General features: G+C 45.2%; 1 protein-coding gene across 2 annotated transcripts in view; it reads left to right on the top strand.

The window, feature by feature from the left end:
• TBC1D19 (TBC1 domain family member 19) overlaps positions 1–13,663 on the top strand; it is a 1,159,927-nt gene that overhangs the window by 727,007 nt on the left and 419,257 nt on the right. For both annotated transcript variants that reach the window (XM_078678973.1, XM_078678974.1), the window contains exons 12-13: positions 7,933–8,007; positions 9,466–9,528. In XM_078678973.1, coding sequence (XP_078535099.1) covers positions 7,933–8,007; positions 9,466–9,528 — 138 coding nt within the window. The remainder of the gene's footprint in view (positions 1–7,932; positions 8,008–9,465; positions 9,529–13,663) is intronic.

The raw sequence follows: 13,663 nt of genomic DNA, 5'->3' as shown, positions 1-13,663 counted from the left end.
TGTCCAGCAGACAGTAGCCCCTCAGAGCCTGGAGAACCTGCCCTGCAACCATAGTTAAGACTTTGGGCCTGATATAGGTAAAATAGCAATACCGAATTCTTAATACTAAATTTTACCGAATCGGTATTAATAAATCGGTATTTCCGATTTAGATAAAAAATCTGAAAAAAATACCGAATCAGTAAAATTTACAGATTCCTTAACACCAATCGGTATTACCGATTCCTAAATACTGAATCAGTAAATACCGAATCGGTAATTTAAAAAAACAGCAATTGAAGATTCTGCCAATCCTCTGCATCCACATCACCTCCCAACCAGGAAGTGGCCACACCCATGCAGCTGCACTGAATCAGAATCTGCTGGAGAGGCAGGGAATGCAGAGGAGAACACAGGAGCAACTGAAAGAACATTTCCTGATACAAACTGCAGATCGGCCAACAAGGAGAGTGAAAATGATGGTGCAGAAAGGAAAAGAAAATTCAAATTTAGTGAAAGGGAGCTGAAGGTCCTGATTGAGGAACACACAAAGCTGTTTGGGAAACAGTCACTGGAAGTGCCAGATTCCCAGAAGAGAAAAATATGGTTTGGAATACAGGAAAATGTAAATGCCATTGGAGTGACCCACCGTGAAATAGACATACTCAAGAAAAGGTAGTACGACGCCAGGAGCCTGGCAAAGAAGAAGATGGCCGAAAGGAAAAAACAAACCAGCCTGACAGGTGGAGGAAGAAATAGAGCACCTGCACTGACTGCATTGGAACTGCTGGTGGAGTCCACCATTGAGCCTGAGAGTGTCAGTGGGATCGGGGATGCAGACAGCTCAGCCAGAGCCTGCAACAAACAAGGTAAGATGCATGCACGCCAAGCAGCGCTCCCCCACTCCCTGACCCCATTCCCCAATTAGGCAGTGTGAATCCCACTCCAGTACATGTTTTAGTAAACTCCAGCAATGCATTTTGGGAGATGTAGTCAGTGTAACACTTATCATAACAGTCATCCCACTAAACACAAAGGCATGTGCCACACATCAGTGATAAGCAAGCAGAGGACAGTCAGATAGATTGGCAGACATGAAAAAAATGTTTTTAGAAATGCTGCCAGACAAGTGAGCTAATGTACAATTTGTCTCCACAGGCGAGACATCGTGCAGGTCTACACATGTCAAGGCAGGAAAGGCACCCCAGAGGGAGAGAACGGAGCAGGCCATTTCAACTGCAGGTCACACCACGCCACCACCACCGGCATCAACATCACCACCGGCAACAACACCACCACCGGCAACAACACCACCACCGGCAACAACACCACCACCGGCATCAACACCACCACCGGCAACAACACCACCACCGGCATCAACACCACCACCTGCAACAACAACACCATCATCTGCATCACCAGCAGCATCACCACCTGCATTACCAAGACCCAGGAGGCATTCAGTTGCCAGACTCCAAGAGATGGAGTTGTCCGTGGAAGACTGCAGGGGTGGAGAACAATCAACGGTGCCAGTGGCAGTTGAGACACGTGACAGCAAACATGCAGAATATAGAGAAGGGCAGCTGCTCAATGAACACAACACTGGCTGAGGGCATGAAGGACATGGCTGAGGACATGAGGGACATGTCCCAGTCAGTGAGGAAGCTTGATGAGGACAGGATGGCCCGGCGCAGGGAGAGGCAGAAAATGGAGAAATATACCAAGGCGGTGAACCGCCTCTCCACTGCCACTTCTCTGCTCTGCAGGCGCCCCGTGGCCATGCAGGAAGGGATGGCACACTGCAGCCGTGATGTGTCAAGGGGGCTTGTGACAGTGACCTCTGCACTTGAAGTACTCCTAAATAACCAGGCTGCCAATGCTGGTGCAGGTGATGTGGGGGACAGTGAGGAGACAACAAGTCGCAGCAGTGTAGCGCCCCATGTAACTGAGTCCAGGAGGAGCAGCAGACGTCAAGGTGCTGGCACTGGATTGATTGTCAGTGACGACAGTCTGCAAAGGGAAAGCAGCAATTTTGTGCGTGGCCGCAGGAGGTAATGCAAGCCACACTTAGGTGCCCATTAGGATCATGGGCGGATCCGCCCGTGATCCTACCCCGCCCACCACCCACTTCCCCCCCGCCATATTCCTATGGCGGGGGGAACGCGGCGGACGGAATGACCATCCGCCGCTTTTACGCCCGGTCAACTCGTTGACTGGGTGGAAAAGGGTATAATATGGTGGCGGTGTCTGTTAGACGTCAGTCTGTTAGACGTCTGTTAGACACCGGTGGCGGTGTCTGTTAGACACCGCCAGCCATATTACTATGCAGGCTGGGACATGCCTGTTGCAGCCTTGGAAAGGCATACGGTGTTAGACATTGGAGGCCCGTTGCGGGCCCCCAGGTACTCTGGGGGACATGGGGGTGCACATGGGGGTACCTATGGTGCCCTCCAGCAGTTCCATGCACAACATGGCGCGGTTCCTGCCATGTTGTGCATGGAAGTGCACAACATGCATTCCTGGCATTGTGGCGGGCGTTGCTGAGTGCATCGCCCGCCACAATGACAGGAATGCTGGATGCGCCCGCCACTGTGGCGGGCGCATCCTAATTGCCCCCACATGACCCCCACCCTTACCGATAGGGTGGCGGGGGGACAAAGTCCGCCCGTCATCCTAATGGGGCCCTTAGTCTAGCTAACTGGGTGACTTAACCCATGACATCTTTGTAGGGTGTTTACAAATAGGACTGCCATGTTGAGCCCTTCATGTGGTGGCGTAGTGCCAATATATTAAACTACGTCATTCAAATACAACTGGCTGTGTCTCCTTACTTACTCAAAAATAGTTGTGTGTGATCTTAGCCCATCTTTGTCTCCCATCTGGTGCTGGCGCCACTCCTGCTGCGTTGGGCTCTGGCTGTGCAAATTCATCATCATCGTCCTCAGAGTCAGTTAATTCAATTGCTGTTCCTTTCTTAGTGGCAAGGTTATGCAGCATAGCACAAGTTGCGATGATCTTGCAGCAGATGATGGGTAGGTACTGACGTGCGCTTCCGCTTTTGTGGAAGCAGCAGAACCTGCTTTTCAATAGTCCAAACGTGCGCTCCACAACGCTGCAGGTTGATTTGTGCGCCACATTGTATCGTCTCTCACTTGGGGTTGATGGGTTTAGGTAAGGAGTGAGGATGAATGACTGCACAGCAGATGCGCTATCACCTAGGTGGGGAAGACAGTGCCATTAATAACAGTCACCAACACATTCATCTGCAGCATACATCACAGTGATTTACCTAGCAGGTATCCTTCTTCAAATTCTCCCGCAGCCAGGCGTGTGTAGATCCCACTGTTCTGGAAAATGTATGAGTCGTGGGTGCTCCCTGGAAATTTGGCCACAATGTTGGTGATTAAGTTGGCTGCATAGCAGATTACCTGAACATTAATGGAGTGTGTGGATTTTCTGTTTTGGTAGATGTACTCAGTGGCTGCAGGTGGGCAGATTGGAATGTGTGTCCCATCAATGCACCCTGTACCATGCGGGAACTGTGCCTTTTGGTAAAAGTCTGTCTTGGTTTTCTGCAGTTCCGCCTGTGTGGTTGGGAAGTTTATGTAGTGATGCCTTCTCTGCATCATGGCATCCAGGAACTTTTTAAAGAAACGGGACAGGCAACGCTGTGACACACCACCTACCGCAGCTATCACCCCTTGGTAACTGCCAGAAGCAAATAGGTGTAGGCTACAGAGCACCTGCACATGTTGTGGTATAGCGTGCGCCCTTGGTGTTGGATGCTCCAGGAGTGGGTGCAGGTCCCTTTTCAGGTCCAGGATGGTTTGGGAGTGTAGCCTGTACCTTTCATGGATCTCTTCCTCAGTCATTTGGAAGAGTGTGATGCGCTGTCTGTAAATGCGCTCCTCCCGTCTCCAGATCCTCACTCCTGCTGCCTGTAGCCGTAGCCGCCTTGCAATAACATAGAGGGCCGCCATAGTGATCACACTGTTGCATTTTGGGTCTGTTTAAATACAGTGCACCTGATTACCGCCTGCTTTGAGTCAGTGGTAATTAGCGACTCTTAAATACCGAATTTGTGGAAATTCGGTATTAACAAATTTTTTTACATCTCTTTTCTCGTTTTTACTGTTTCTTATTTACTGATTCGGTATTTGGGGGTTCAGTAACTCCGAATTTGTATATAAGGAATTGGTATTTACCGATTTCTTATTACTGATTCCTTTCCTACATTGGGGATTGCTAAATACCGGTCGGTAACGCTGAAATCTACCGGTATTACCGACCGGTATTTAGCTACCTACATCTGGCCCTTTGTCTCCCGTGAGCACCGGTTTTGCTAAAAAAAACTCACCCACAGAATCCGGATCCAGACGGCTCCGTGATTTTGCACCACCCTGCACCCAACGCCCACGGCCCGAGTTTGAAAGGCCCAACACCACGAGGAGGTCTTCCCAGTAATCCTGACCTGGGATCTAGTGATCCCCGACCTCTCTCATGCTTCAAGCCAGAGCCTGCAGCCTCAACCTAAAGGGTCTCCCCGGCCAGAGCTGTTAAGGAGAACCTGACGACAAAAGACACCCCGGCACCCAACCCCCCACGACCTTGGGTGGCCCAACCAACAGTGTTGAGGCATTCCCCAAGATCCCAACTTACCTCTTCAGCCAGTGGTCGCTTTCAGGAAGCCTCCTCGAACGAGCCTGCAGCATATTTACCGAACTGCAGAGGGTGTGGCTCCTACAGAGGTTGGGCTAACTCTATACCAGACAGTGAGGACAACTTCACTAAGAAGCCTCTCTTTTTAGCAAGGATGAGACAAAGATTAGACCTAGAGACTAGGCTCATAGCTGTAGAGAAAGAGAGAGCACAGGCCGAGTTTGAGTGGCTAAACACCACAAGGAGGTTCCCCAGTGATCCTGACCGGGGATCTGGTGGTCCCCGACCTCCCTCAAGCTTCCAGCCGTCACCTGTAGCCTCAACCTGAAGGGTCTCCGCGACTAGAGCTGGTAAGAAGAACCTGATGCCAAAAGACACCCCGGCACCCGACGACCCACAACCTTGGGTGGCCCACCGACGGTGTCCAGGCATCCCTCAAGATCCCAACTTACCTCTTCAGCAGGTGGTCCGCCTTGACACACTGCACTCGACCGCCCCTGTCCCGCCGGTGGTGCAGCTCCTGTCCTGATTGTTGGCCCCTGCAGTGCTGATCTCTACCCCGGGAGCGTTGTTCCCACTGCCAAGTAGCTTGCTCGCAAGCAGTCCCTGACCGACGTTCCCCTTAGCCCTTTTGGCTAACATTGGGCCCCTGCACTCCTCACCCGGCCGCCCCAGTGCCGCTGGTGGGCAACTTGAGTGCCTACCTAGACCTTGGGTAACTTGGTCCTAAAACGCAAAACTGCCACTCGTAAGTCGTTTACTTACCTGAGAGCCGTTCCTTTTTGTCCCATAGGAACTAATATTAAGAGTTCTGTTCCTAGAAATGTTATTGAGTTGAGTTTTGTATGAAAGAAAAAGTAACTAAACTGCAAACCTAAAAGGTCTTACTTACCTTGTATGTGAGTTCCTTAGTGTGGCATCTAGGCATACCACCCTGAGTAGTTGATGTAATCCAAAAGTAATCTAAAAGTATTCCAACAGTAATTAAAGTTTTAACCTGTTTAGAAACACAATATAAACCTTGAACAATTGCAAATTCAACCACAACTACATTTATTTGTAAAGTCTTGCATTCAAGAGTATATTTCAATTACCTGTGCCAAGTCTTGCTTGCAGGGGCGGTCTTAGGCATGTGCAAGCTGTGCACCTGCACAGGGCCACCAAACCCCAGGGGCCACCACGCCAATATATATCCTTTAATATAATAATCCTCTGAGGATGGATACATATTTGTGTGGCGGCCCCTGGCAGGGTTTTGGCGGCCTCCGACTCCGTTCCGCTTCCAAACACCTGAACCCCCCCATCTTCACTGGCCTCCATGCTCCGCCCCGCCCAGACCCCCTCTTCCGGGGCCCCCTACCTACGCTCCCTGCCCAGGGCCACCATGAGCCTAGAGCCGCCCCTGTTGCTTGGTTCTAGAAATAAAACATAAGTACACCTTTTTTATACTCACCTTATTGGTCTGGATTCAGTTGCTGAGTGTGTGCCATCAGCCTTGATTGAGTGAATACAATAAATGCTTAACACACCCTCTGGATAAGCCTAACTGCTCCCCCACACAACCACAAAGAGAGCTGTTAGTGCTTGTCTAATTTAGCCTCTGCTATATCTTTGGGAACTCCCTGGACTCTTACTTTGGTATAATATATACAGAGCCAGCTTCCTACAGTATTCCAGAAGGAACATGATGAAATATGATTTTGTAACACCTAAAGGCTATATTTGATTCACTACCACAGAGTATTATTGGAGTATATAACTAAAATCCAAGGGGTTGTATGATAACTAAAAACCTAAAAACAGAAGAAAGAGAAAATATGTCAAAAACAACTGCATATATGAGCTTCTTGTGGAAATGTTGTACTGAAGAAACAAACTGAACTGAACGTTTTATGTGCAATCTCAATCAAAAATATTTTCTTAAGAATATAATCAATACTTGATGTTATAACTGAACAACTATAGACTTCGCCCATTAGGACAACCAAATAAGTGTAATAACTTTAGGTAAATAAACACACCACAGTTGATCATTTTATTAGCATTGGCTACCAAAGGTTTGTACATTTAAAACAGTGTTCAGGTAATGACATTTGAAAATGATTGCTACTCCTCTGCAAATTTTTGTCAGGATGGTTTCTGATCAGGATGTGGTAGCTGGCAGGATAGTCTTGTGCAGCATGGAGGCTGTATCATCGCACAGCGAAGTTTCAGTTATGAAGAGAAGCTCCAGCCTGGAGTCAGAGATCATGTCTTAGATGTTCGGAGGATTCTTGTTCATCTGTCTTACATTGCTAAGGATGCACGTTAGGTGATAACTTAGATGTTGGAGGGTGAAGGTTGTTTGATAGTAGGTAGTGTAGAGAGTGAGATGATTGAAGGGTGGACAGATGCCATACACTCACCGTCATAGAATGGCTAAGCAATATTGAGGAGTAGAAGACAAGAGGGACGAAATAGCTTGAGTAGAGATGATGGATGTGTGTATGGTAGTTTGAATTACAGATGTCAAGAAAGATGGTTAAGTGAGGAGGAGTATCTTTATCTAAAGAGGACACCATGCACTACTAGGAATGATATCAGTGGTATATCATGGTAACTGCATTTGACGTTCCCCTGTACTTCCCCTGCATTTGACTTTCCCCTATCTAGTTTAAAGACATGTCTCCTCTTCAGACTGATTCGTCTGAAGGTGCTGGATAAATTAGTTTCTTGGCCTCTGATAATGATATTTGGAAAGACTTGTATTTCCATAAAACAGTAGAAAGGTAGATTTGTAAGAACATCTTATGTTATGGGACAAACTGTAGGTTCTTAATTTAATTCCCTCCCTGCAGGCACTTTTAGTGATGATTTCCATGACAGCTGGGCTGCCAGCTAACCTACTCGCTCAATGCATTGTGGTTGCATGTACAAGCCCAATGCCTTGATTCTCTCTGCAGTAGGTTTGTTACCCCTCCAGAGATCTCTATAATGAAAAGTTCACCGGTGTAATACGCTAAAAGGCCAAATTGTGTCCTCTTGGTGCTGCAAAATGAATACTACAGAAACAACCTGCTCCCCAAAAGAAGTGATCAATGGCAATTGTGGAGAACCCTACAGTAAGTTACCATGAAAGTAACATTTCTTAAAAGCCTGCTTTCGTGGCTCGCTTGTAACAAAAATAAATTATATTCAGACTTTTTCTTGTATGGAAAATCATGCCTTTCTGTTTTCTTGTAAAATGAATGTATCGCTCCTAAATGTGGTGTTCATGTCATGGACAAAACTGATGAGTCTCTTTGGTTTTTGTAGGACATTTTGTACTACGAACAGCTCAAATCTAACGTGATACAGCACGACCTCTTAGCTGACAGCCTGATTTACAAAGTGAGTACTTCAATAAAATGACAATCCTCCCAAGCGAATGGCTGATGTTTTTCCTGCAAAGCAGGGGGTTTATAAGGATATCTTAAATGTTTAGGGCCTGACTTCGAGTGGGTTGACTAATTCAGATCCAAGCGTAAACCCCATTGTACGCGCGGGTCGGAACTACAAGTTTGGCTCTATTTAACTCGTGATTATCAGATGTATTAAATACCTCCACTGTCAAATTTAAACAGGTCGAACCTGCCGAAATTTAACGTGGGACACTCATACTATAGTTACAGTACCGTGTGGATTTTGGGGTGTTAAACACCAAAATCAGCACGTTATTCCCCACAAACTTGTAATAGGTGTTATTTATTACACCCAATTAATAATGTACCCTGTGTTACAGTTATCAGTTGCGATAAATAACACCTAAACTCGTAATCAGGCCCTTTAAAAGCAAGGAGCCAAAGTAATACGGTTTCAATTAAAATATGATATTGTTGCTCAAGTATTCCATCTCTTAGATGCACAAGTAAAATTGACATAGAAGGGAAAATACAATGTCTGCATGGATTCTGCGTACTAATCCCATAGCAGTAGGAAATGTCATCATTACATCAAAAATGCATTCTTTTATCATTTTGAATGTTATTTCATACAAACAATGTGAATGAGAGGCTTAATCCCAGTTCCAAGTATTGTTTACTGTAGAGTAAGTGGTAACAGCAGCTTATTTCAGCCTGTCTTCAATGACACTGCTCATTATCTATAGTACTCATTGGGTTTGTAAAGGAATAGGAATGTATAAATCCCTCTTATCCAAAGCCCCTGCACCTGCTTCTAACCACTAGATTGGTAACCCAACCTACCTTTAAGCTTTCACATTGACCCAACCCTAAGGTTTCTTTTTAGTGGGGAGATCACTTTATAAGTCTTTCTGCTCATGGGATGGGCGTTAATTGTTTTTGAAAATTTATGACCACAGTTACAAAAGAACGGGGAGTAATGTAAAAAGTCTACTGTCTACACTGGACACTGTTTTTGGTTAAGAAGCAGTTACATTTGTGACATTTGTTAGCGTTTAACACACGATCTCAATGGACTCAATCGTGGAAGTGTTTACATTATTTTATGTCATTATTTTGTGTTCAAGGTTTATGTGGTTATATATTTTTTTTACTGCATTTAACACCAAGCAGTTAAAAAAAACCTTCCTGTGAGCTCTAATTTTTCTGATGTGAATATTCTGATTCATTTGACACTCCTCTTATAATCTGCAAACTGCTTACTACTTTGAGAAGAAGTCAATGATACGAAGAGACACCTATTTTGGTTATAAATAATGCCTTCTTTGTTAACATTGTTATTGTGAATTCTGTTTCATATATAAAGTAACATAAGATTTAACCAGGACCGATATATTAAATTGTTCATACAATTTACACTGTGTCTTCTTTTTTATTATGACCACAGGATGTTAAACTGACAGCAAGTAACGATGACTACTATTTTGTGTTTGAAGATTATTTATATCAGGTACCTAACTCAAATTTCCTCTGGCATTAAAAAAAGATCATTGTATTTTGTCTGGGTTTAATCGTCATATAAAGAGATTTACTCCGAGTCAGTAGTATGAGGAAGAAACTGTTATTCCGGAGTGCCACGAGACTGTCGTTTTCTCCAGCGAGTGAACATTTTTATTAACCTTTTGCCTTCATGCTACTGTTCTGTGGTTTGTATGGGTTAATGTATGAAGAAAGCGTGAAATCATTTTCTCTTACGAATCGCGTTTTATTTGTGGAGGTTAGATGGAGTTACCGTGGCTTCAGTAACATGTTGTCTACTCTGAAGGAGTTGAAGTTGCTTTATTGTGAAATAAAATGAATTGCATATTTTTGCACCACCTTTATTCCCGTAAACTACTTTACCAAACAGTTGCTGCAAATCATAGTTACATTATATTCAATTATTTCCTTCCTGATTGTACAGCATTGTAGTAGAGGCAAGCATGCTAAGCACGCGGGAGTCACGTTAGCGCAACAAATAGGGATTTCTAAACATTGTCCAACAGACATTGTAATTCATGATAAATCCCTTTAATCTACATAATTGAAACTGTTTAGTCAATATCGGTGCACCAGAACTGGATCATCCATGATTTCACAAGCTTGTTTAAATCATACCCATAGATTTAGGTGACATTTGTAAAACACTTAATAAAGTAAATGTTTTCTTTCTTTCTCTTTTTTGGCACCCGTAACATTTGGAAAAAATGTTTACAAAAAATAGTTAGTAAACGATACATATTGGATTATATTGGAATTTGTATAGCTCTTTCCATACCCCTTGCAAGGAGGCCTGCAGATATTTCTCCTGTGCAGAGTGAATAGCAACTCTCTTGGTGCATGATTTGGCACGTGTTTGTTCTAGGATTTCTGTGTGGAAGAAGTTTGGGTGCCGTGTGTGAGGTTTAGAAGCAGGCCAGAAGTGTTTTGTGTGTTTAATCAGTGCCTAATTTGAGCCAGTGGATGCCGATGGGGCTCACAAGCATTTTTTTTTGGGGTACCAACACTTATTTTTCCTCATCTGAAATGTTCTGAGAGCAAGAGAGGGAAAACCCCATGAATGGGAAAGAAGGAGAAAGAGAAAGACGGAAAAACTTTTGTAAAGGAAGAGAGGAGAAACCTGCAGGAATGAGATGACGTGGCACGGAATGTCGGGTTGTTGATGAAAGAGGCATGAGGTGGATTCCAGATTACGCAGCCTTGGCATTTGGCTCACTGACATTTAATAGCACTGACCACGAGCTTCTGAGCAGTGTTTGGGCACCGACACTCTATCTTTTTTAAATTAGGCACTGGGTTTAAGCACATAAATGTGGGTGTAGCTAAGAGCTCGAGATCTGGACGCAGCCACACATGGCAGTTACTTACCATAAATATGTTGATATTGTTCTGTATGGAGCTTGCTGTTTATGATACCTCTGGAGTCTATAGTTAGAATGTCATATTTTTCCACATTGTAGGACAGAATCAGAACCCAGCCATTACTTTTCTGGTCCATTCTGTGGCACTGTGGGCATAACCAAGGAGGATGATTATTAAGATACCTGCAACAAATTTATTACTGACAATAGTATGTTGTCTTCTAAAGCTTGAGTTTTTTGGGGGGTAAAAGTCACATTTCATTGCTTTTCTGCTTTCTAGTTGATAGTGGCGCATCTTTACTTTTTTAGGTCAGCTTCCAAAGCTTGCATTCTTGAACCGAAATTGATCTTCAACTTTTGATTTTTCTTCTGAATGGAGTGATGATTAGTGTTAGACTTGGCATTTCTTGGCGTGGTTAACCCTGATTTTTTGCCTCTACCTCCTCTATTTTTGATGCTGTGATAGATTTTGTTTTGCTGGCTTAGATGCTTTGGGCACTTTGCCACTGCTGAGCAGTGTCAAAGTGCAAGTGCTCCCTGTATAAAGTGTTATGGTAATTGGTTGTCCATAATTGGTATGTTTGTCTTACTACTAAAGTCCCTAGTAAAGTGCACGATGTGTGCCAGGGCTGGTAATGCAAATGCTGCTAGTGGACCTGCAGCACTAATTGTGCCACCCACACAAGTAGCCCCAAAAAGAGATCTCAGGCCTGCCACTGCAATGCCTGCGCGCAGTTTGTTAACTGCCTTGTTGTCCTGACCAGTGCACCCACTTGCCAGGCCTTATCCTTTCCTTTTTATGCACCTCAGACACCCCTATAGTAGGCCCAAAGTACCCTCCTGGGCAGGGTGCAGTGTATGTGAAAGGTAGACATGTACAGAGGTGTGTACCAATTCCTGACAGTGAAATACTGCCAAATTCGTTTTTCACTTTGCAAAGCCATCTTGCCCATAGGACAGAATGGGGAATACTGTGTCACATGTTTCCAGCATATCTTCCCATAGACATAAGATGGAGAGATGGTTTTTAGTGTGCCTGAACTCAGAATTTAATAACACATCTATTTGTGAAGATGGTTTTAAATTGTGTGTTTCGAAAACATGCTTTTAGAAGTGGCTGGTTTCTTTCCCTAACCATCCTGATCTGCCTCAATATTTTTCCAGATTCTTACCTTCCTCCACAGAGGTGGGGGCTACGGTAATTGGCTATCACTTGGGACCCAGCATCTCAACAGCAAGTGATCGGACCAGGCACAGGGGCCTGGTCCTGATCTGGTTGATCATTATCGCCATTGGCCTGGACCGTCGTCCCATGGGGGAGCCGTGGGAAATCACCGCGCTGGCCCGAGCCCGCCTTTGCCAAGGAGGGACCTGTGAACCTTTCCCATTGTGGGTAAGAGCTCCTTTGCCCAAGATTAACGAGTAGCGCCGGGAGCCGATCAGCTGCGAGGCCGTCGCCTGGTAGCCCTACTCTCACTGCGAGGAGCAGCCGCCGTCAACCTGACGCCGCACAGCACGATGCCCAAGCCGCAAGGAGAGGAGAGAGCACCCCCCCCAGGTAACACTCAGCGAGCATGCGTTTATCGCCGCCTGGGGCGGAGTGCGTGCTACGAGAGACTGCTCTCGGCCTTTCCCATCTTTGCAGCGCGAGCCTCTGCTCAAAGTAGTATCGTGGCCAGTACTCATTGATGAGTGCAAGTACCGGGGTCGGATTGTGGATCTGCACTTTGTTTCCTTCATAACAGTATCGGGGGCATATTTTGGCAGTCGCTGACCGTGAGTCAGCCAAGAGTGGCATAGAGATCTTTACTAGCACCGCAATCGATGCCGAACTGCATTATTACTTGCTTTTACGACCCGCATTAGTACTTGCATTACGGACTGCATTATTACTTGCTTTTACATCCGCATTAGTACTTGCACTACGAACTGCATTATTACTTGCTTTACGAACCGCATTCGTACTTGCATTAAGGACTGTCTTATTTCTACATTATGAACTGCATTTTGAACTGCATAGCATTGCATTAGGACTTCTTTAGATCATCGTGAACTGCTCATTAATACCGCAAGAGCCTACAAGTGATTGTTGGCCTAATAATTGGCCCAGTGAAATATAACGAATACGCATATGCTGGATAGTTTTATCGTTTGGTCTCATCGTATTTCTTCTAGATAAAGATCCCGCTATTTTCCTAAATCAGTGTGGTGTCCATTTATGGTGTTATCACTGTGTTACTGGGAGTGTGGTTGCAAATACTTTACACATTGCCTTGGAGATAAGCCGGGCTGCTCGTGCCAAGCTACCGGAGGGTAAACAAGGGTTATCTAAGAGTGTGTCCCTCCTTTCCCTGAACAGAGGCTAGGGTCCCTACTTGGACTAAAGTACCTACCTCAGCCAACCAAAGACCCCCAGTTCTAACAATTACTATTGGTGCTATTTTTAATACAAGCCTCCTCCTTTAGATGTATGTAGACCTTGGAGAAAAATCAGACCAGTGGTGTGTATAGCCCTGAGGGCCTTGCAGAGGAGGGCATGGAATGATATTATACTTGCAGTTGGTAGACAGTGTAGAGTCTTGATGGTAGTGGTGATTTGGTGATGTATGTGCAGACTAAGAACATGGATTCTGGATTCTGCACTTCACAGCCCTGATAAGGCCTCACACGTTGATCTTTTATTGGTTTCCTAGGTGTCCTTTGGGTGCATGATTGGACACATTTTTGTTGCAGGTTTTCTGAAAA

The sequence above is a fragment of the Lissotriton helveticus genome, chromosome 2_2 (genome assembly GCF_964261635.1).
Source record: "Lissotriton helveticus chromosome 2_2, aLisHel1.1, whole genome shotgun sequence".
In the NCBI taxonomy this organism is placed as follows: Eukaryota; Metazoa; Chordata; class Amphibia; order Caudata; family Salamandridae; genus Lissotriton; species Lissotriton helveticus.
The sequence above is the reverse complement of the archived record's forward strand: the minus strand, read 5'-3'. Positions and strand labels throughout refer to the sequence as shown.